Below are 25426 nucleotides of genomic sequence, written 5' to 3' on the forward strand. Positions count from 1 at the left end.
TCTGGCGTTCTCCCCCCGTTGTGCCCCTCTCCCCTACTAATGCAGCGTGAGCTGGTTCTGCTGAAGGCAGGTCATTTCCTTAGGGTGAAATACAGAAAGCCAAATACTGATGTTTCTTCCCACAGAAAACAGCCTTGCTAATCTCTTGAGGAGTAAACTACCACTCAGTGTGGCTATGCTTGGTAGAACAGGCCCTGAAGAAGGAGTTCAAGATTTTAGCTGTATCACTAAAATAAGCAGCAGCAACAACAAGAAGGAAAAGGGTAGTGAATGGAAATCTGTATATTTCAAATACAACACATTCTGTAGATCAGAGACCTTCAGATTCAGAGAACACCAAGAAAATCAGGTTTAAGTCATGATGCATTTCGACAAAATATACAACCAAAACAGAGAGTGTGCCATGTTTAGCTGTGCATCTACCAAGAAAGAGGCCGGAGGGGAGATGGGGCAGGGAATAGGTAGATGGTTTGGGGCTCTTTTTGATTTCTTTGAGCTGGCTCAGATTGCTATCATGACTTTCACTGAAGGAGATACTGTGCATAACTTCTGTAGTAAAGAATGCACTGTATTGTGCTAGGCAGAATGAAGAAAGGTTTTTAAATCATAATAATAAAAGTTGTACTGAAGAGTGCAGCCCAGGAACCTCAAAGTGCTAAGACAGATTTTATTCACAAAAGAATTGCAATGAGGTGTTTCTCTTTTCAAATAAGGACGTATAAGATAATTATAAAGTGCTGGGGTTAAATACTCTGTCTACATTTTCTGGAAGCGGAGCTGTGATGTGACAAACCCATTAGTTCTTGACTATTGTTAATTATGTATTTGGGTATGCCGAAGTAATTTTCTGGACCACTTTAGTAAAATGGTAATAATTTCTTTCTCCTTGAATCTCAAATTCCCCTAATATCACAAAATAAGTGATTTTGGAAATGATGTGACCTTGTGGATAAGGTCAAACAGAGCCCATAAACAAACAAACAAACAAAACCCCACACAACCACCAACCAAAGGAACCCCTCCTAAGCAGAAAATTAAAAATTATCCAAAGGTGCTAGAAGTTTCATGCCTGTCTGATAATGTGAGAAAAAATTCTCCTTTGGAGACCTGAGTAGCAGAAAACAAAAGGTAATTACCATCTGACAGCTTTCTCTATATACAAAGAATTCATAGTTCCTAATGGACAGGTGTCCGCATTAGAAAAAACATTAATTAGTACCCTTGTTGGCAGGCTCAGCTGAGAAAAACATGACTAAATGAGCATGGAAACTGAAGTGCCTTCTGTGATGATAATTGCATGTACCCACATTTATTGTAATTTGGGATGTGATTTTCCATTTGGATCTGAATCACTGAAAGGGTCTAGTTGTTGTGACAACATACAGGGATAATGACTCTATTAAAACACTCAGGGCCTAATTTCCAAAGGTATTCATCACCCACACCTTTAATGGGATTAGAAAACTTTTGGTAGCTTGGAAAATTTGGACACTCATCATAATTTCAGCGCAAAAACTGCCAAGTAAGAATTATGAGAAAGCCACAAAGTAGCAGTGACTGTCAACATAATGAAGAGCAACACCAAACTTTAAAAGAACGGATTTCATGAAAGTAAGGAAGACAGAGAAGTGTGAGAGGGAAAATGTTTTTTTTTCTTTCATTTTACATGAAGGAAAAAAAAGCAGTAATAAATGCTGGTCCTGGGAATTACACATATCACCAACAAACTTCAGTAGCAGAAACACAAATTCAAGTAGTATATTAAAACTGAATTATCAAGTTTCTAGACAAGTTGAAGATAAATTGTATTTTTCACAAGGATAGATTGTAAGCAAGTCTGAAATTACATGGAAAAGGCTGGTGTGATTTAACCGGATCCTCAAAGGTATTGGGTGAAGCCTTTTACAAGAGGCTGGTCCCAAGGCTGTAACACTGAAATACCATTCTGGGCTCCAATATACTGTGGGTCCATGTGCAAAAAAGACTGACAGCTGTAACCTGGGACAATCTGGGTCATTCTGGTAATGTTCCATAAACTTGATTTATCTGACCAGTTTCAGAAGCATTTACACACCATTTCATAAAGCCCAAACAAGTCATTTTCCCCTCATGTAAGTGTTTGGAGTGCCTGTTCTAAATTTTCCAATTGTTATTTTAATCACTGTGGTAAACTTCATGTTCTTTTAACTTGCTTGATATGAAACCCTTTGTAGCCATGATTCATACCAGCTTGCATCAAATTAGTAATTACACAGCAATCAATTTAGCAAAGTGAAAATCATTCTGAGCTGAGGAATTGCATCATCAGGGTTGATTTCAGAGGGTGGACAGAAAAATGAAGATATCTTGTTACTACTGTATACTCAGAAAAAGAAAAGGAGAATTGATTTCTCTCCAACAGAATGCAAACCAAAGTAGTCACTTTACTTCGGGGCTTTTCAAATACCACAGAAGAGCCTGGAAGGAAGTCGGAGCCTTAAGCCCTGATCCTGCACTGAGACATCTCTGTCTAGACTGAGCCTACCTGTGGTCTGACCACATCCAGCAGAGCTTCATGAAGATGTCTAGCAGGTCTCCCTGCACCTAATTTCACAATCAGGGCATATATGCCTATGTTGGATAGCATTCTACAGGCTTCTGCAGCTGAAATTGCTCTGGAAAGAAACAGAAAAACAGAAAGAGCTGAAAAATAGTCCATAAAGTTGCACATCAAGGCTTTGCAAAGCAGAACAAGCTGTTCCATTGAATGGTTAGGAAAGCCTGGAGCTGATCTGTTATAGTACGAATGACTAGAAGTACAGCTTTATTTTTCTAAAACCAAAACAAGCAAACAAAAAATTAAGTAAAAGGTATCAAGAAATGACAAAACACCTTAACTAAATCTTGATCCCATTTTCTGTGAGTAAAGATTAATTTAGCCTTAAATTACCTAGGGTTTTCTGAAGACTTAAGCATTTAAGAATTATACTGCAGACATCAAAATCAAGTCAAGCTGCAAAACTCAGAAGATTTTTATGTATCTCGTCTATTTTGCACCGTGATAGAATGCTTAAGTTAATAGGGCAGTATGGGAACTGTCATGTACTTACCTTTTTATTAACCAGGTTTGCACATAACTGAATGAATGTTGGGCATAATCTAGAATTTGGGGAGGAGAAAAGACACCATTAAAATAGGAAATGAGGATATTTTAAAAATTAGAGAAAAAATATTTAAATACTTCTGCTGACTACATTTATTCTTGATTAAAAATTCACAAAACAACTCTTAGGAAACATATATGTAACTCTGAGTAATAATGAACTTCCTCATAATTTTAAAATCCAGGACACAATGGAGTTAAAAAAGATAACTGTAATGTTTTTTCTCAAAAAGGTAGCCACTGTTAACCACAAATAAATAAAGAATAAGACCAAGAAAGCCCCAAATTGGAATAATACAACCGGAAAATTCACAGAACAACCTTAGAGACTTCTGACTTCTATACCATCCAGTGCAGCATGGTGCAGCTATATCCAACCGCTCAGAAACTGCCCTACCTCTCAAAGTGGAGACACTACTGTCATGTCAGTGCATCCCAGGGCCAAGCCGAGGAGTTCCACCCACGGCTTTATGGTGATGCAGCTGCCCAGCCCAGCCCCTCCGCGGTGTGCAGCTGTATTAGCTCACATCGGCGGTAGGCAGGAGGTCTCTGCACTGCGGCCGGTGTACTGACGAGACTTGTCCTAAGTTTACAGATAAATGCACTCAAGGTGACAAAAACCAGGAAGGCTTCCCAGCTGATCATCAATTTGTGCTTGGTGTGCAATAAAGCTCTGATGCTCTTCTGAGTCTTTGCTGCCTGGCATTGCCTTCTCTCAGTGCTGGCTTTGCTAGTGCAGCTCTAGGGCAAGGTGAGCACCTCACTCTTTCATACACAGGCTGGGCTTGAGTGTACTCCTGCTCACTGCTCTCTCTGCACCATTATACAAGGTGTTTCTCGACACTGGGAGCCTTCAGACTTCACACAGGACATAGGCCCATGGGCAGCTCCAGAGGTTGCTCTCTACCGTACTGCTGCTTCTACTTTATGCATGGAGGCATCTCAGACAAGAGGGAAGAGTAGGTAAAACAGTCAAAAAAGGTGGAGGAAAAGGCAGACCTTTGTAAGAGTCGAAGGAGCAAGGACTCCTTTGGAGCTATAGTGAAGGAAGGGTGTACGATACAGGGGCTTAGAGGGCTCAGGAAAGAGCAATCATTTAGGAAAGGGATGGACAGCCTTCTTAGAGACATCAAGGTACAGCAGAGGAGCCTAGAAGATATATCTGCTAGTGGTAATATCATTACAGTTTGATATCTTTGTATTGGAATAAAATGCTTTTTCCCATCCCATCTCTATTGGAGCACATATTTTTCCCTTTAGAAGCTAATAGCTATTAATATTTTATTACTGTTAACACTTAACTAGATTAAAAGCAACAGAAATGGCTAGCTTCATAAGCTGACCTTTTATCACTAGCATTATATATATTATTTTGGGGGTAGTTAAACTTAGAGAGAACCCAAGCTAGTACATTTTGAAATCTCTCCATTATATGGGACTGTATATAAAGTACACTGTATATAAAGTGCAATCAGCTGTATATCTGAGGAACACAGAAATTTGCCGTGTCTGACTTGTAAATCTTTAGTCTGATTCACACAGAGTTTGTCTGGATATTCTAGTTAAAATCTATTCAAATCCCCAAGACACAATACAGATGTCTACATGGCACAATACAAAACATGTCTAGGTAAAAAGCTAACTCAAGTATTAGCAGTAGTTATATTACTGCAAGGCTCTTGCAGACTAATTTACTTGTTGACAGTTGTTCTTTCAGAGGCTTCTTGGGGATCTCTAGGCAGCATTGCACTGTGCCGAGCTGGCATTCCCTTACAGAAAACAGCCTCTGGTTTTAGTTTGAAACAATAAACATGTATGCTATCTCTAGCCTCAGCCGATAATGAGCACGAGTCTCCTAGAGCAGTCAGAATCCTTTGTCAGTTTGGTCTAAGTACCAGGAGAATGGCGAGAGTGCAATGATTTTCACCCTCTTTTGCACTTTTATTAATGAACATTTTATACTTCTCTGTCATTTGCGATCATGTATAATATAATATGTTGTACATGTTATTAAAATCAGAATATCTTCACAGAGTCTAAAGACCTGAGGTGATGCTGTGACTGAGCCTGCACAGTTCAAGCAGTAGACAGTCCCTGCCTCCGAGATGTACAGTCTCTTTAGATAAGATAGATAGATAGTACGTGTGGGTTTGAGGGCTAGAGAGGGAGGCGTGCACCGTGTGATAGCAACAAACAGCGTGCTAGTTTCACAACCGTTCTTTTTGGAAGTGTGGGAGAGTGTGAAGAGAGGGAGAAGGAAGGTTAGTTATAAAGTTAGATGGAGAGAAAAGGGAAGGGAGAGAGCATTTTAGGAAAGGTGATGGGCTGGGTAAGACAAGAGAGAACAAGAAGAAGAAACAGTATGTGGGGGTGAGCAGAATGGGAGGTGAAGGGTAGGAGCAAACCTTTAGCACAGCAAAAAGATGATAGTCAATACCACAGCAATTTCAGACAGCGGGGGCTTCATACCCCCTGTCTTTAGCCATATAATGAGTAAGTATTTAGTTTGATTTAGTCATGTCAGCTGTACTTCTAATGAGTTAGGCACTTCCACCAGTGATTCATCTACTTGAGAGTCTGGGCTAACTTGCCTTTGGAGGTGCTGGTTTCCCTTTGTTGATGCTACAGAGAGTCTAAATAATTTACTTAGATTGTATATCCAAATTTTTAGTAGGCTGAACTTAGGTGACATGAACCCCAAGCCATATGTCCAAAGGTTCCTGTTTTGACTGTTTCTGCTGCAGCTGCTGTTCTTATCTTCATTAGCTGTGAAAAGCTGGCAGATCGAAGGCCAGGGTTGACCCTTTGTGCATTTGGGGAAAGATCGAGTTTCACTCTAAGGTGGGAAGGTCACTGATAACAAAGTGATCATATGGAAAGTGCTACACTCTCATTTTCTGATTTTTCTGTGGAGAAGACACCAACTTGAGAACAAAGTCTCAGTTCTTAAATTCAGAAAGGCTGGTTTACCTCAACATTTCTCTTTTCTAATGCTCTTGCAGTTTCACTGAAAAAGATCTGTGTAAGGCAGTTGGAATATCAGCATAAACAACCAAGGTTTAATTTTCTCTCAGGGAGTAGTAAATGGGAGGTATTTTCAGGTATTTTTCAGTAGGACAGGAAGGTATTTTCATTATTAGCATTTTTGCATCATCTGACAAGTTACTTGTTCTTTTTCAGCATATCTGGTTTTGAAGATTTTTTTTTTAATAAACAACAAAAGGCTGCTAAAATTGGAAACTGTGTGAGATGATACTTCGGTATTATTCAACTGGAGCCAAACCTGACACTGAAGACAGTTCTTGTTTAAGAACTTTCATTGAATAAACATGATCATAGCACAAAACAAAGAAAAATGTCAGTTCCCTTAGTTGTATGTTCATCATTTAAGTCTCACAAGGTACCTGAGGAAATAGGTTCAGCTTTGAAATGGTTGATCTATTCTATTCAGTTATGAGTTATTTTTACAATGCATCAAGGCAAGTAATAAACAAAGCATACTTTATTAGATCATTATTCTCTTCAACAGTTTAAATAATGGTTTCTAGATTAGTTCAGGCATGCTTCTACTTATAATTTTTCATGTGAAATCCCCAGTCTATAAATATTCTTTAAGTGATTCTTACTGAAATACGAAATTTAATGCTATAAGAATACAAACAACCAGCTGAGATTTTCCCTTTGGGGGGCACGGAAGCAATGAGTTCATGAAAAACTAACCATACACATTATTAACAGCTGAAAAGATTGGATAAGCATTTTAAAGTCTCTTTTCTATAGTGAATCTCCTCTTTTGTGTTTCTACCAACTTTTCAAAGTAAGGTAGCTGTTGTTATCTCAAGGTAACTTACATTTCTTCTATTACAGTTCAGGATATATTTGTGAATTATGCCCTAAAAAGGAAAATAGCAGTTTCTTAAGAGTTTGATCCAAAGGTCGTTGAATTGGTAAGAACATCTCCAATGATTATAGAGCTTTTCACCATGCATTAAATGTACACTGCCACCTTACCTGCAGTCTGGAGATTTAGATGACAAAGCGTATATAAGATTATCCACTCAGTCTTGAAGACTGTTTGCTGAGATGTAATTTATGCTGGTTTGTCCAATGTGGTTTTAACAGCCCTAAGTAAAAAGCTTTCCAACCTTTTTAGTATAGCATCACTACTTCACTTTGTTGCCAGGATATTCTTCTCGATTTTCAGCTTATACTTACACTTGCTTAGTTTCACAATGTAGGCTAGAAATGTTGTATGTAAGACTTAAATACTCCGCTGCAATTACCTTCATCCATAATTTGTTAGAACACCCAAGCTGAGCTTCTCAAAAGCAAGTAGAACATATAGTTGGCTGTCAAAGTACAGAAGTGGAAGCTCTCCTAGTGTTTAGTCAACCCAACTCATTGTCTTAGAAGAGAGGTATTTTTACTGAGATCTGAGGGAATCAAATAAATCTTCAGACATTCTGTAGGGTCCTTGTAATGGGAGGTGAAAATTAAGCTGATATACTTCACCCTCTAGAGCAAAGAAACTAAGAAAATATACCTGCCTTTAATCATGCAATAATACCACAACATTACTTAACTCCCACCTTTGGTCTTTTAGATACCCCAAATATTTCTTTATTAACCTATCACTGTGTAATGTTCCCATTAATTTCTTAATGGCCATTTCATATTAATGCTTAAGTGACTCTTCTACAGTTGACAGCAGAAGCAACAAGTATTTAACAGCATAAAAATGTAGAACAGAATTGTTCGTAAAATAATCTGCATTTTCTGGCACTGTTACCATGATAAATTAAGGATACTTAAATGCCTGTAGTTCTTAAGCTTGCTGCCAAAGGTAGGATTTTTAAATACTTTTTTAGATTCATGTTCTCTGCAATCAATTTTAATAGTTTAAAAATGTGAAGTTCTTTAGGTTATTTAAGAAAAACTGAAAACCCGAAACTGACTACAGCTTAGATCCTACTTAAAATGCCAAAAACATAAAGTTTTTCTCTCCTTTTCTTTTTTTTTGTTTTTTTTTTTGTTTCATAGATATGAGTATTCTCTCTCCTGAAAACTCTCAGATTATTTTTTCTCTTTATCTTGTTCAAACAATTTTTTATTTATTTGTGTTCTGGTAGATGCAAGTACATTAAAAAATTGTAAAAAACATTCATACATACTCAACAGCAGTCAGTAACATTTATTTATGCTGTTCTGTTCCTAGAAAGATTTCCTACCCTCAGAACCACCACATGCCATCTCCACTGTTTAATATGTGAATATTTGTTCCTCATAGTTAAAGAATGACAATGTATTTGCAATGTATTTAATACATGACTCTGTGAGCTTTGTATCTTGAGTCTGAGGGGAGTTGACAAGCTTCTCTAGAATTGCTGCTTGATTTTCTGCCTGGAAAAAAACAGAGATTTTTCCATACATATTTCACAGACCAAGTGTGAATGATGAGTAAGTTAACTAAAAACTATGAGAAATGTAAAAGCTATATTCTAGAACCCAGGGAAATAAATTCAGTTCCTCCTGCTGTTAATGCAAATTTCCTCCATGTAAGGCATCTTATATCAGAACTACTGAGAGTGCTTTATGACATCTGAACACATTAATGAGCCATACTCACCCCTACTGCTCGACAGCTCTGGTGAACCCAGCTAAGGTACACCCTGAGTGAACTCTTCTCACTCCATCTATTCAAATACTGTATTTTAAGCTCATTCCAACTGATGCAAATTGAAATCACTCCTTGTGCCAAGCACAGGATAGACCTCTAAAATGTATTCTTAGCCATTCAAATATTGGGTTCACTGCAAGGGAATGCAGATTACTTGCTAGTATTCTCACCTTTGAAGCTGAGGACAAAGCCAATTTGCTTGAGATCACACTGTGCCGGGTCCTGCACAAATACAGTCATTACAGTCTCTACCCCATGAGATAATTCTAGAAGACAAGACAAAACAGGCGGTTGGGACCAACCACCCTTCTTCAGATGAGCAAGACAGAATAATAAAAATAAACAATACATATACACTATTTTTTACTTTTGGGACGGGGAGGCATGAAAAGCAACTCCCATAAATCTAGGCAGGTCTTACATACGGCTTGAATTTTAGTACTAGTAAAATAATGCCATAACACAGCCATCTCGTTGTTAGAGGTCCTAAAGATGGGCTATTAAGCTCTTTTTTCCCCTCTGTTGGATATGTGTCCAGATAGAAATGAAAGTTCCTATGGTGTTTTTCAGAAGGAAGAGCTCCAACTCCTTCCAACAATCTCTCTCTACTTAAGATAAGCTATGCTTTCGAGAGCTGAGTGTAGGCTATTGCTAAAATGAATAACACATAATGAGTGCTGCATTTGCCTACACATCATTGCTTAACAACCAGTATCTAATTCATTACTGTAAAGCATTTGAAGATGTCACGAGTATGAAAGACACTATATAAAATGAAATTCTATTATTCTCATTTAATAGTGTTTCAAACATAACACCATTTCCAAGTAGTTTGAAAAGTAATTTAAGATATCCCAAGATAGATTACTCTAAGCTAAAATTTCAGGAAAGGTTCTTCTTTGCTTCTTGCTCATTGAATTTGCATTAAGTGATTGAATAGCTATTGCCTTAAAGGATATATCAATGAAATTACTAGGGATTTGCCACTGAATTACTTTCAAAAGTAACAAAGCTTCACAAAAAGTATGTGTAATGAATATAATGTATTTGAGTTCTGATCCATAGTTCAGCCAGTACCAGACTGATGAAATACTATTAGAAATTTTAACCGAAGTTCTAGATTACTTCAGTAGATTCCTAGCATGTCAGTGCACTCTGTACTTGTGAACTGGCAAAAGTACAAAAGAAGCTTCAGCCGTGCAGCAAACAAACAAAAGAAAGATAATGATCTCATCAATTTGTGACAGTTGAAGCCATTGAAGAGGAACTTACAGGATGTACCTATGTCCTTCTATCAGAAAAATTACAGGAAGATCATGCAGTCTCTTGCCCAAGAATTTTTCCTTGCAAGACAAGTAACCCAGGTACTCCATGTTTTTATTCCCACCTGGAATTTAATGCAATCCTCACTCTCTGCTTATGCATGACACTGAAAAAGTTAAGTCTGGACTGCCTTGTTGGCACTATTGACATCTTCTTGTGCGCCCTCTGACAGAACCTATGGTAGATCATGCAGCATGGGAAGTCAGGCAAGGAGAGCTTTGTATAAAGGTGCCTGATTTTCTTTGGTGGAAAATTGAAAGAGTGATGTGAAGGCCACACTTTCTGTGTTGGCACTTAGAGCATCACATTAAACGCATGAATGTTGCAACAGCATGATAATAAGTTGAGATTAAATTCAGTGCAAGACAGGACACCACAGTCTCGAGATATTGTAGGATTGGGCAACTGTTCATTTGCCTTAAGGAAGCTTATAGAAAGGAAATATCTTTAAATCTGTCTGATTATTCAGTGAGAAAAGGCACCATGAGTTGATAATAATGTTTAAATTTCACAGAAGTGTCAAACAAACTCTTCAAAATAAACTAAGGCCAGGCACACAGCTAAAAAGAAAAGGAAAAACAGCTCCACTAGAAAAGGAGAGTTTGCAGCTTCTTTCTTACACCCTCAGCTGAACAAAAGACCTCACCAACAGTGCAAAAAGTATAAAGAAGCATTTTAAATAGACATTTTTACTAGTTGAAGTTAGCATGCTTCCCATACCAATTTCCATTTCACACATCCCTTCTTGCATCACAACAATATCATCTATGACTTGCACTTTACATGCATATCATTTAAAATATGAAGAGCGGGATTTCTTGCATCCAGGAAGATGGTAGCCATCTCACAGAGGTATGCAAGGGTAGCACACGCCTGCACACAATCCAGTCTCTTACCAGAGCAGAGTTTGTCTCTGCTGCTCCCCTGAGGTTGTGGAAGATTTGGGCTCTTGGCCCCAGAACAGGTACACTGTCAGCAACAGCCCATGGATTCAAACCCTTGCAGAAATCACTCCATGCTGACTACAGAGCTACAAAAAAAGATACGAGCCTCCCTGTGATAGGAGAGATGAAAAATAAGGCCTGCTTTTCTTGATGTGCTTTCTGAGGTGGCAATTCTTGTTTACCCAGTAATCTCAAGAGGGAATATTACCACATTCTGCCCTTAAAGACAAGTTCTGTCCTGAAATGAAACACTCTGTTGTTTGTTTATTTTTATTTCTTTTTTTGAAAGAAGGCAAGTCTTACTTTGCTGTCAGTCTGTATTCAAAATCACATCTGCTGAAGTCAGGACCAAAAGCATGTTTTAATGTTGGGGGTTTTTTTTCTCCCCGAGTTAATCTGTTAGAACTCTGTCAGAAAGGATGGAATTCCTTCTTTATCTGCCATCAAAAAATAGATTTCTTAGAGGTGTTCAAATTTTCTTAAAATATGCCATTTTGATAAAACAGACAAGTGGAAAAAATTGCTTAGTTTCCAGAATTATTTCCTAGTGTATATGTGTGCATGTGCTAGTGATCATTAGAGAAAGGGAAAAATGCAAAACTTGAGAGGATTATTCCATACAGATTCTAAACTTCAGTGATAACAGTAAAAAAGATTATTTTTTTCAACAAAATACCTGGAAAATGAGATGTCATTTTTTAACCCATCCTATTGAGAAATTATGTTCATACAAGAGTACCTTTGTCTTCTAAAGAAGGAAGATCAGATCTTCAGAACTTTCAATATTTTCAGATGCAGCAATTAGTTGAATCTTTACTGCCATTTCATGTTGTCTCTCTAATAGGGAAATTCACACAGGTGACAGTACCATAAGCCTGAGAACCTCAGCTTTCTTCTTTAACCTGCTATACTCTTAACTGCTGCAGTGAAGACATGCAGTCTCTTCACATGTAAATGTTACTGTGCTTACCTGTCAGTGGTTTCAGGCCATTACTGGAGGAAAAAGTACATTCTGTTAGTGCTTGCCTTTACCAGCTTCTTCAAAACAAATATTTGATCATTAGCAGAACTCAGAGGCTCAAAAACTTATAACCTTTTCCTTATACATTATATTTAATACTTTCACTTTAAAAGGAAATGACATTCTAGTTTCCTATGTCCTTTTGATAGACCTCATCATTAGTAAAAAGTATTTAATAATATGCAAGAGCAAAGTATTAATATTTAAAATCACAGCTTGTTATTAGTCTAATAAATCCAGCCTTCCCTCTTCAGGGCTCAACATTGATCTTCCCCAACTGTTTGTTCCTGATAAACTATAATGTCTCTAGTGGAAGGAGGTGTTTTAAGGTCACATTATAAAGCAACATGGACACAAATTACTGATGATTTTCACAGTGTTGTGCTTCCCTTTGATGATTAATACCATGCAAGAAATTGCCATACAGGACTTTTTTTTTAACTGGCACTTTTGTGCTATTTCTTTCTTCCTCCTTTTTTTCTTTCATAGTAATGCATGAATCTGATGCTGAATGCTGCATTATCAGCATGGCTTAGGGCATCAACCTCACCACAGATTCAGGACATAACCTTAAACCTTTCTCTTAATATGAAATGCTCTAAAAGGGATATGCATACAGTTGTGAAGCATTATCTGCTCATTTCATGCATTCCGATGTTTCCTGTTACCATGAAATGTGAGCTTTTTGTTAGCAAAAGTCTAGCTTTCTGAAGTGCAAGTAATAGTATATTTGGTATAGAAAATATTTCTTTTAGATTTTTTGCACCAAATAGAAGCCAGTACTGGGATAAGACAGAGATGGATAGACCTCACCTCCTCACAAGTCATGAGATGATCCTCTCTTAAATAAAGCAGGAGGGGTAGTTCTTGTGGCAGCCTGGCACCTCTGCAGCAGGGTCTGCTCATGTCGTAGCCAAACAGCATTGGAAGGCTATGTCTATACTGTCAAATAACACCTGGCAGGGACCATTCTCAGCCTGTGGCTTGCCTCAGTGCTGTTTGTTTGTATAGACCCAGCCAAAGAGAGATGCTGCCGTGCTGAATCCTGACCCCAGCCATTTCAGCAGCTACTGCGGGCCACCCTGCCCAGAGACCTGTACCTTGTCCCGGACCTGAGATAGGGGACAGGGGGCATCTGTTTGGGATCGCTGCCCATTAAAGTCATGCTTTGGAAGGAATACTCTCCTCTGCTGAGGTTTTGGGGAAAAAAAGCTGCTTGGATCAAGAGCTGACGTCTGCACACTCACGGCCCACTAGACCCTCTCTCGCAGCTTTGATGGAGGTGGAGGCAGGCTCCCACCCACATTATTAATGTGTTGACACCCGGCCCTTTTCCCTTTGACTTTTCCAACTGGACTTGTCAGCTGTGGTTAGGACTAGTGAACATCTGGGCTGTTTGCATTTTGAAGACAGCTGTGGGATAAGGAACAAGTAACCACTAGCTCTGCTTACGCACAGGGCTGGGACTCAGTCACAAGCACGAAGATGCTTGTATAGTTTCAGGGATTGTAAGGGTGAGATCAGCCCCGCCCCTGCATCTTCTCAAAACCATCTAGAGTTTAAAGGGCTTTGAAGGGCTGAATGATTTAATTCAGCCCAAACTCTGGTTCTGAAATAAGGAGATTGGACGCAGCCTCCATTGCTCTGGCTGAGGCATGCTTTGGGGCATCGGTCCCTGTTAAGGGCAATTTCACCAAATCCAAGGGCTCTTGATGGACAAAGCCTTCTGTCAAAACTGACTTAGTTACAACAGGTGTCTGAAATGGGAAAACAAAATTAGATTTAAAAAACTGTGCCAAAAACAACTGACAAAGACAAGCAGGTTTGATTGGGAGTCCCTCGTATCAAAGAAATAAATGAAGCAGTACTTCAGTCAGTTTATTTCAGTGTCAGACCCAGTACCATACCACTCGCTCCAGCTTCCATATGAAATTTATTTATTTCTAAATAAATGCTTTCTTTCCTTCAGTATATCTGTTTTGTGGGATGGTCGTTTTCATATCTTTTGTCAGGAAGTCCTAACACACTTGCAAATTTTAGTGCAGAGCACAAAACAGAGGAGGATTTCCTCTTCCATTATCACTTTGATTGAATAACTTCAATTACTCCAACTAGATACACACACACAGAGAAAAATAAATACAAGTTTCACACTTCATAGTTGACACAATCCAGAGACTACAAGAAAAAAGACCCCAGAGTTGCAGAATTTTTAGAAATAAAGTTAAAACCCTAAATAAAATAGAAATATATGAGATTAATGTCCTTCCCTCACATTGCCACTTGCACTCAAGTGTATTTATAATTATATATATATTATATATATATATATATATATGTTTGTTTTTTATTTTGTCTGTTCCCCCAGGAGAAGTCCAAAAGAGAAACAGAGATGGCCAAATTGACAGAGTCAATGAGTGAGTACAAATAGGAAGTGCAACCACTTTCTTTTTCCATCCGTCCCCCTCCCTTACATAATGCCACAAAACCAGAAAATAGTGCTTGCATTCAGGGATCTCATTCAGCCCTGTCTTCACTCCTAACTTCATCATAAACCATTCCACTCCTTAAAAACAAAAAGGAATCTCCAAAACAAGGACTGCTATTTTCTTCATGCACCTATATTTGGACCTAAATCCAGCAAAGCAGCTACTACATGTTTGACTTCATGAGCCGAAGTTTTACTTAAATAGAATGTAACTACTTGTGAATTTAATGAGTGCCTAATTTACTTGAATCAGGTTAGTGCATACATTCCTTCACAAGCTTACAAAAGGTCGTACTAAATTCAGTGCAATTATTCAGGATTGTTGCCTGTACCAGATTCATCCAACAGGAATTATGCAGAGAGATGTATGTGGCAAGCTTTCCATTGATTTCACTGGTTTCTAAGAGGTGTGCACTGTCTTAAATATGTAACGAACAAGAGGTAGTTTGTACTTCTGCCATAATATGGGGTCTAGATAATGGAGTAGTGCCTATAAACTCTTGTAGCTGAGAGACTGAGACTGGATAATCTATTTCTGGACAAAATTTGGAGACAATTTAGGATGAAATCCTGGCAAACCAGTCTCTTTCCCAAAACTTATCTAGCTCCTCAGCCTATGCAAGCTTAAATAAATTGACTTTAAAGGGGAGAAATTTTTTAGTCTGCTTAACCAGAGACTATAGAAAGACAGAAACAGACATGCATAAGACTCATTTACATTAGAAAGTTTTTTCCAGTTAATTTTTTCTGTTTGTGTACAGGAGGACTGTTCCTAGGGCAGCACTTCCCTGCTTTTTTGTCCTCCTAATTCACTTCACTTCCTTTTGAAATTGTTCTCTATCCCTTACATATACCATTGCAGAGCAGGGTCACCACTACTAGCTATAAAAAGTTATTTCAGTATCAGAAACAACTTATCCCACAAAAAGGTGCTGCAGACCTGAGAGATACCATATAGGCAGCAGAACATCCATGTAGCAAAGGCCCTATTCCTAACGCTTTCGTGCACAGAAGTCAACCTGAGAGCTCCTCTCCCCACAGCGAGAGCATTGCTAATCAGTAGTAGACTACAGGCAACAGTATAAGATACATGGCAACCTGCTGATGGGTAGTTAAACTCTCATTAAAGCACTTGATGGAGTTCTTGCCATGGAGGTGTGCGTTGTTACCTGAATGCTTTTCTGTCCGCTTCTTCTTCTTCCCCACTGTCTGCATCTCATAAGACCTGGCAAAATTCAAGTTTCTAAGGGAGATTCATAAAAGAGATTTTCAATTTTTTGAGCTATCAATAGGATCCACATTCCTATACTTTCTGCAGTATTCATAAGTAGAAAGAATTATTTCTCCAGGGTGCAGCAAAGCCTAGGTGGTGACAGTGGGAAGGTCAACATTACAGTTTAGCAAGGTCCAAAAGGACAATGATACCAGACCCTAGAGAAACTCTCTGCTATAAGGAACAGTACTTCTGCTCCATTAATCTCTGTGGATGTACAATGTCATTCTTAGAAGCATCCTGCGACCCCATCACATCTCTGGTGTTACTGGATAGCTGTATAATTATGTCTTGATGTATGGGTGGGAGATGGATGGAACCATGGGGGAACCTGTTATCAAAGGTGGAAGCAGATAAGCAGTATCTATCTACCTATGCGTTAGATACTTGCTGGGCTTTGCACAACCTTTCTGAAACAAGGTGAAGGAATCTCACCAAAAAGTGTTAGGGGAAAGCAAGCAGAGTCTCTGAATGGTCTGAAGAGTCAGAGTGGCCTCTGTAAAACTTTATAACTGATGAGGAACACGAGCTCAAAAATGCACTGTGTGGTTCCTTCAGGATTTGTGTTTGTCTTGTGAATTACTTTTGTTTGGCTTCTTTAAGATAGCATGCTTTTAAAAGGATTTACTGCTGCTCTGTATGAGGATTTGTTCATACTTCATGCAAGCCTTTTATGAAATTTTCAGATGATTTCATGACATATTTTTAAATATTTTTAATAAATCATAAACTGCATTGCAAGCTGGCAAGAAAATTCTTAGTGAATGTAGTACAGTGCTCATTTTAAAGCTAGTGCAGATTAAAAGGAAATAAATAGTATGGGGAAGCAACAAGCTGGCAGAGGGTAGGCCTCTGGTTTGGACTGCATGGCCTTTTTTCTGGGAATTGAGAAAAAAAAGAAAGGCCTTTGAGGCCTTAGAGGGTTTCAAAGGCCTCAGAAAAGGGCTTGATCATGGTACCAATATAACAAAATTATTATTTGCCTTTCAGTTTCACCCAAGAGCTGTGCTTCTTGTCTTTTTCCTCTGTTCACATCTTTGCACAGTTCCAGAAAATATCAATTACTTTCCTTCCACTGCTCTATCTTTTTCTCTCTATCAAAATGCTCTGATGAAGTTACCAAGCACTGCTCTCTGCCCCTTCTTCTCCATAAAGATTCTGTGGATGTTTCTGCAGTAAGAAAATCCCCATACCTGAGATTCATGTCACACTGCACGCTAAGAGGAAGACTGAGAAGACTGATGCAGTGGTTGTTCCAAGTCTGTTATCTTTGCCAGTGGGGATAACAGTCTGTATTTTTGTCACATTTTGTATTTCCATCCTCAGAGGATCTGTCACATTGTAGGGAAGATTGGTAAGGAAAAAAAGTTTTAATACTTTCTGCCCTATTTCTATAGGATCTTTATGATGATGGAAAGATATGAGGTATTATGACAGAGCCCTGTACTTGTGTGTGTTGAGAGAACTGCTTTGAAAGTTAAAAAAAAAAAAAAGAGAGGGAAAATCATTTTCATATAACAGTTAAAGTGCAAACTAAAAAAATGTTATGCTAAATTTTTTGGGATAGTCCCTTAGAGCTGATATAGAAGCAGAAATGTATACCACATAAGACCACATTTTGCCCCAAGTTATTATTTTACAACACTTGCACGGAATTAATAGAAAGCTGCCATAATTACATTGAGCCCCAGGGAGCTGTCCAAAAATTCCTTTATAATGCCTTAAAATCCATATGCATTTTGAAATTTCTTTATAGCCTGAGTTGGGCAATTTACCTCATATAATCTCAGCATACTTAAAAGCTAAGCATATAAATGAAACCAGGAACCAAATTATTTTCCCTATGGTTTTTGTTTTCTTTTGTCCCTGTTTTTCTCATGCTTCCCATGCACTGGTGGTCATTTTTAACCCAAATGATGTCATCATCTCACCTGCGAAGAGCTAAAGCACAGCAAGCAAGGTAGGAGAGCAAATATTAAGAAGTACAGGAAGGTATCATATGTTCAGCCTGATGTATTTGGCCAATATGAAAAATTAGATATTCAGAGAAACATCCTGTACAAAACTATTGTGCCCACAGGATTGATCACCGTTTTGGATACTTTGGGGAATGAGAATTACTACAAGACATTTAGTGAGTAGCCAAATACAGTGATGCCTTGATAGTACCTTAGAAAAGTCATTTTGGGGTCCAGTTTTATGATATTGAAAGGAATTTCCTCTCTAGTTCCATCAGTTTCTCCTCCTGCTATCCAGCTAGTCAAGGTGTGATCATGTTCCTGAGTTGCCTTGGGTGAAAACAAGCTGTCTACATCACAACCCCTAATTGGTATCGGTGGGATGTCTACCTTATGTCAGGGGCTAGCTGGTGCCTTCTTTTGCGACATGATGGCTCTATGGCTTGGATAGCACCTGCAAAGCTCTCCTCAGGGTCCTGATATTTCTAAGAAAGAGCCCTGCCAGACATGTGCTCTTTGCTGAAGACCAAGTAAGAATATGAGTGTGTCCCTTCTCTTTCATCCAGACTGAGCTCTGAGGTCGCCAGGTCACTGGTGTACAGACAAGTTTGTACAAACTCTTCTCCCTAAGGTACTGAGGAAGTCCAAAGTCTCAGCTCTGAATTATGCAGAAGCGTGGATCTAGTGTGCCATATGATGGCTGCAGCATAATCAATGTGTGACATGAATAGTGTGAACTTGCTACAGGCTAGAATCGAAAATGGGCATGGTTGGCTGCCTTAAAGCATTTAAACCCAGAAGTGACATCCAATTAAGATGTTCTCCAGCAGTAGGGGCACATCAGTAAACAGTTGTGTTTGTTCTGCTACCCAGTTAAGCCACATGATATACCTGCATGAGGACAGCCAGAGGCAGAAGAGTTGGTTTAAAATAAGGATGTTCTTTCATTTGTTACAAAAATGTGTACTCCAAATGTCTGTAAATTTACTTCTAAACACAGTGAAATAATTAATACTGGGACCTTAGATGACTCCAGATAAAACCTTCTGAATTATGGATGCCATGAGTTTTACTCAGGATAGGTTAAAAAAAAAAAAAATCAAGCTAACCTGAAAGAATTTCAGGAGAAGACAAACCCTAGGAGAGATCTGGTTCGTGATGGAGTGCTTTTCCCAAAAGCTTTCTTTTTCTTGTCTCCAGTGTCTGAATCTGAAGTGTCCCTATTGCTCTTTCATACTTGCGGAGAGGGTTTATAAAGAGAAAAATATTTCTGCTTTGAGTTACTTGAAAGTCACAGCATTTTCAGATTTACATGTGCCAGGGTAGTCTGGAAGTTTTTGAGCAGTTCTAATTACTTTGAATCACTGTTTTATGACATGTAAGAAAAATGTATGGTATGGTATATTACAGTAAATACATATCCAATACACTCTCTCTTGCTATAGGACATTGTGACCTTTCTACTTCAACTATTTTTTCCTAGTACTACACCATTTGTCTTTTGTTCAGAAACCTAACCTTTTTATTATCACATCATGAGTTGGTGGTGCATGCATAAATGCTATCTTGTGTGAACACACCACCAGTTGTGCATACACAGAATCAGGACTTTGAACAACTGATCCTAAAGCCTGAGTTTCCATCTCAACAGTCTAGAATACTGATTCTTCAGTCTCAGAAAGCATTTCTAAGTACAAATATCCAGTTCAACATTTTCCACTGATATCAAGTACCATCAATTTGTTAGAAAGAGCAGATTCTTACAGTGCAAAATTCAAGTGCAAAAACTCCAAAGCATTCAGAAAACTCATTCAGGAAAGACATTTTCCCATGCTTGAGGAAGTTAGAGTCATTTATTTTCAAGATACCCAGTCATCCTTTTATGGTTAGCCTTTTTATGAGGGCGTGTCAAGAGTAGAATAGGAAGGCTGGTTTTCCCACAATATGTATTTTCATCATCCCTTTCTTTTCAGTAAGAAAAGAGTTCCATTGTGATAGTTATTTCTGGAGGAGTAGTTTTGTAGCAAATATTTAGCCATAGAGATAAATGTTTTATTAAGTGGAACATCTAATTACTGTTGATTCGATACTGTATATATAGTTTGACAACATTTATTTCAAAATTAACTCCTTAAATCTTTGGTCAAATTTAAATTACATGTAACCAAATTGTGTATTACTTTATTATTATTATTATTATTATATTGTTGTTATTATTTCAGCAGAAGTTAGCTGATGCATATAATGAAAGGAACAGAAAGAACAATGCTATTATCATTAAATGAAAATACAGTCTATTCTTCATGGTAAAGGTCAAGTTATGAGACGAGAATGAGATTCTAAAACAGCAGTTCATTATGCAAAGAAAGCAAGTTCTATTGTTTCAGTGATACACTAGCAGGGGCTTAGAAATGTGAACTTATATATGCAATAAGAAACAAAAGAAACTTGTCTTAATCAGGAAGCTGACTGAAAGTATTTCCAGTCCTCAGTATACAACAATGTGAAGAGTATTTGCTTTGCATTCTCTGAGCTTTTAAGGCCCTTGTCTTTAATTTCTTTCTGCAAGTGTGAGGGACAGAAATGGTTTTTTCCCAGCTGAAAACCAAGACTCTTATATAGTCATATGATTCTAGAAGCTTAGATTTTTCAAAAACATATTAAATTTTGATAACACTGCTAATATTACTTTGCTAAGCTAAAATCTTTGTGAAAATTAAACTCAAAGTATAGGGGATGAGATAACCAAGAGCTGAATTATGAATGAAGTCAAAATTTCTCTTTTTCTAGTTAGGAACAGTGATTACATATAGGCTGCATTGTACTGCTTCTTATTGAAGCACAGTGTTTCCTGTTACTTACACCTTTAACATTCATTCTACTGAGGTTGTCATTTTTCATGGTAGATGTGTGTTTCAATACTTCCCTTACTTTTATTAGCTCGGGATCACCCATTTCTAGAACAGAGGCTACAGTCAGCCTGACACTATTTAAGAGTTCTCAGTGCCTTTCCTTTGCATTGCTATGGTCCATGGCACAGGGAACCTGGGTTTTTCAGTCACGTGCTTCCCAGAGCGAGCACTCACCTTCTATACTAAATCTAAGTGGTTAGACACAAAGCTATTAGATAAAACTCCTTCACAGCTTCCCACAGCACTGCTTTGTACAGAACCCAATCCATAGTCATATTGCAGTAACATCTTCTGATCAGTAGGAGGGCAAAATTGTGACTCCATATGGCATTTGGTATGAAATACATTTAGGTATAAGACAGTCTGTAGAGGCAAAATACATGCCTGGTGTTTCCAAGCATGACCAGAATTAGTTTAAGCTTGTGCAGAAATTTAATATTGAAAGCAGAAGTCACTTCAGGTTTTAAGTACCAGGTTTTGAGGACCTTGGTATGGGACTGAGTTGCCAAAAATGTCAGTTAGGTGGCTAAAGCCCTTTCTGAGACAATATTTTCTCATCACACCCTGAATAATATGAGTATGTTCACATCTGGGCCAGTTGGCATTGCACCCTTAACTGTCTATTTCCAGCTATTCGGGGCTCAGCTTCACAATTTTAATGCTTTTCTAACACAGAGCTTTTTCTATATTTATGTAACGTTCACTTAAATCTCCCAAAGGTGCTAACCAACAATGGTCTTCAGTTGGACAAGTGAGCAGTGTGCAGTGCTGAAAGAAAAGCCCACACTGTATACGTAAAGAGCAGGAAATTCATATTCACTCAGGATAAAGAAGTCATTAAAAATGTCTAATCAATTGTCTTCACAGAGAGTAGATGAGTTGAATTAAATGGTGAAAAACAGGATCAATGTTTCTGAAAGCTGTAGAAAACTGTCTGACCTGGATCAGGCTTATTGAGCTATCAAGCAGATAAGAGACCATAATGGATTTTAGTTCTAGGAAATAAGCATAGCATGATGAATAGCAAAGAATGCTGGTCAACAGTTAAGGGAAAAACAATCCAGGAAAAAAGGTATCTGAGATGTACAAGAACAGCTGTTAAACAGGTAGTACCATAAGTGTATTGGATTTTTAAACCCTTAGACTTTGAAAATGAGTTGCAAAGGCGTCCAGAATCAATGAATGGAAAATGTCATAGAACATGGTAGAATAAACTATTTGATGTGAAAGACAAATACCCCACTTCATTGGAAAAAAAGGGCCCAGTTGCATTATTCAATATAAACAATGAGAAAAAGGGCTTATCGTGGTATTTTTGACAGATGTCTTTTAAAAGCCTTATAATCGGGTATTAAATTAATCCCTAAAGCTAGACTATATTCTCGCTGTATTTTTCACCTGCCTCCATTGTTCTTCAAACATTTGACAGGGAATAGCAGGGACCATATTAACCATATTACAGGCAAAGTAATGCCTACAAGTCAAACTCTCTCTTGCACACAGAGCACATTAATTCAAAGTGTATTATTTCTGAACCACTGCCATAGCTCAGGCTCTTCTAACTTTATTTACCACTATTCCTTCTACCATAAAATATCTTGAACTAGATGGAGGAGAAAACCAAAAATACTCCAGTGAGAGTCATTGCCAAGAGTAAGAGAGCAGTTAAAATATAACCAAAAGAAGGAAGAGACCTGTAAGATCTGTCCTTTGAGTCAGTGCAGCACTGTTTTCAGACACAGAGTTAGCAGCGATGGTGCAATGGGGCTGTTCTGCACCGCAACATCAGTCTATCCCAGACTTCAGCATTGCTCCCTTTGCTATCTCAGCCCAGGCATGTTGCACAGGCATATCTCTCTGCAAGGAAGGGAGGACACAGTTGTGCATACCTGCTGATCCTCACTGTTAGCACTGTGCACTGCATGAAATTCTGCCATATAACGAGAGGTTGCTTCTTCTTCCCATTATCGTCCTTCCTGTAAATAATTCCCCTATCTCCCCTCTTCACATATTTGCCAGCTTGCAGACGCCTCTCTAATCACCTTGTAATTAAACTGCAGATTTAGATTTTATAGTCCACTTCAGGGCCTCCAGCCCTGGTTGTTCTTTGATGAACTCCCTCCACTTTGTCATCATCATATGTCATAAGCACATTTCTTGATCCACATACCTATAAGCAAGATAATGGAAAATAGAAAGGCTTGCACAAGAGAAAAAGAATGCTGGTAGCAGCAAAAGTAGGCATGCAGCCCTTACTTACCTAACTGGCAATTAAAAAGTAATGCTTAAGAAATGTGGTGTTTCTTTCACTCTCAACACAGAAGTAGCAGCAACAGCAAAGTTACTTTGAGAAGCCTAGCTCTTGCATTGGCATATGCCCCTTCATCTGGAAGCCTTCCACTGGATATTGGAGTTGGAGCCCAAACCTGACTTGCTGTTCTTACTTTGGCTTAATGACTTACATCTTTACAAAAGCAAGCTGCTATAACTGACCATTGTTTTGCTAAGTGAAACCATCAGAATCAATATTTATCCAAAATAAAATCTTGGCTTTCCTCAGGACAGACACAGGTAATTTCAGCCCAACTGATGGAATAGCACCTTAGATAGATGCATTTCTCTTTACCCTTCCTGACAGCACTGATTTGTGGAGAGGGGAGATGGCAAAAGACAGATATCAGAAAACCTTAATCACATCACATCTGAGGAAATACTTTTCATAGAGCATGCAGCCTACAAAACACTTTGCCACAAAATACAATAGAGTAGATAAAGAGTTTAAAAGAATCCTGGCAGATGGGCTGTTGGGCTACAAACATGCAGTTTAGTAACTCGGACATGAAAATACAAGGAGTTAGAAGGAGATGATCCTCTAGGAGGAAGGCTAGAAGGAAGTCATCCACTAACCAGTAATGACTAGGCAAAAGTTCTTCTGTGGATGGTTTCACCGAAGAACTTCACATCACTCTGCTTGAGAGATTAGTTTCTATCTACCTTGTCATCACCTATGAACACCACCTATTACCATCACCACAACCAGCCCCACATTAGGAGTAGCACTCAACAGTTATAAGATAACTTTCCCTGTCTTCTTAGAGTTTTAAGGCCAGGGACCCTTTTAATTCAGTGTCAGTATGGGCCACCTGTGTTCACCTGAGCAGTAGTAAGAGCTCTAAGCATGGCTACAAAACTATTCCCGTTTGGTTCTGAGGCCTTAGAGATCCTATCGAATTCCCAAAGGCAAGGTAGCAGCTTACAAAGAGACAGAAAACCCATGACACTTCTGAAGGTGAGAAGAGTTGCTGGGGAGTGTTACAAGGGCTTTCACCAAGCCCTGTCCTTCCTCAGCTGGGTTCTTCCTCACCAAGCTAGCATGGGGACCGAGAGCGGTGTGGCCAAAGAAAGTGGAGACAAAATCCACAGTATATTTGGCTTGTATAAACGCATACTTTCTGCCTCATCTCCATCAAGTCAGTCAAGTTTTAGTGGTATGTAAGTGATTGGGCTCAGTCCTTGGGTGAAATTTAATTGGTCATTTTATCTAGGAGATCAGATCTGAGGCTCCCATCTGACTCCAAATCTGTGTCCATATGTCTTCACGCAGCTTACACTTTATGCATAGAACAATATCAGGGTCTGTTCTACTACAACTGATTGTGAATGACTGATACAGAGATGATTATGCTTCCGAATCATGACACCTTAAATTACCATTTTCATTCATTCACAAGAACTAAATTCACAGAATGATTGTCATCGTCTGACATATTTATCATTGTCAATCTGAGCCTGCTATCTCTACATCGCAGGTTTCCTCTGTTGCTCCCAGGAGCTTACACAATGGAGTCACGTCACGTGTCATGAAGGATTTGCTAACCTAGCTGCAAATCAAAAGGACAACAAATAGCATGATTACTTGTCCTTAAAAGTGACACATTTTTGTTGAGTTTAGAAAACCTATACTTTCACTTGACAGCTTTGGGAGGCAGTTTAAATATCTTGTTCTGCTCTGTTTTCTAGTATTGTTTGAATAGTTATTTTAATGATAGGCAAAGAATAATTTCCTCTAAAACCTACTGAAACATAGGATGGTGTATTGAAGCACATTTTCTTATGGTTTTTTTTCTTTAATAAGGCAGAAAAGAACTATCTACAGACCTCCTGCTAAGTCAGTTTGTTTCCTATGGCATATTGCTCTTGCATGCAGTTGAGTGTCTTTTTGGTGATAACATTATTATTTAGGGGAGTATTGCTATTTAAGGCACAAGTAACTCATGCTGTTGTACTAATTTGTGGGTGAATGCTGCATATTTTTAGTATCCATTCAATCATATGTGCTGGGCTGTAATGTTTAAAAATGAATTCATGAAAAGCATGATACAAAACCCATTAAAGTGAACAGAAAAACTCCTACTGTTTTTCTACCTCCTAATTTTATGAGGTGCCCATGATGTTAACATGAAAAGGAAGGAGAGAGACTCATGAACTCATTTAAATGATTGCTTTATGTCAGTAACTTTGAACGGGTAGGCCCCTGCACTAAGCTATGACCTCTCTGACTGCTAGTCAGACAGAGCAGTCCACACAATGGAAAGTCTGCCAGTGTCAAGGTCTTAAATATCTTTGTGTTGCCATGTCTTGAGCATGTGATAGGTTTTTAAAACCCACCCTTGTCTTGGTTCGTTCTG

At 38.5% G+C, this 25426-nt stretch overlaps 1 protein-coding gene across 2 annotated transcripts in view; it reads left to right on the forward strand.

Moving 5' to 3' along the window:
* Positions 1-25426, forward strand: part of KCNJ6 (potassium inwardly rectifying channel subfamily J member 6) — a 164598-nt gene that overhangs the window by 34550 nt on the left and 104622 nt on the right. The window contains exon 2 of one of the 2 annotated variants that reach the window (XM_069785116.1): positions 14476-14524. The exons of the other annotated variant lie outside the window; for it this stretch is intronic. Coding sequence (XP_069641217.1) covers positions 14500-14524 — 25 coding nt within the window. The 5' untranslated portion in view covers positions 14476-14499. The remainder of the gene's footprint in view (positions 1-14475; positions 14525-25426) is intronic. 2 annotated transcript variants of the gene reach the window in all.

This window comes from Haliaeetus albicilla, chromosome 6, assembly GCF_947461875.1.
Source record: "Haliaeetus albicilla chromosome 6, bHalAlb1.1, whole genome shotgun sequence".
NCBI lineage: Eukaryota > Metazoa > Chordata > Aves > Accipitriformes > Accipitridae > Haliaeetus > Haliaeetus albicilla.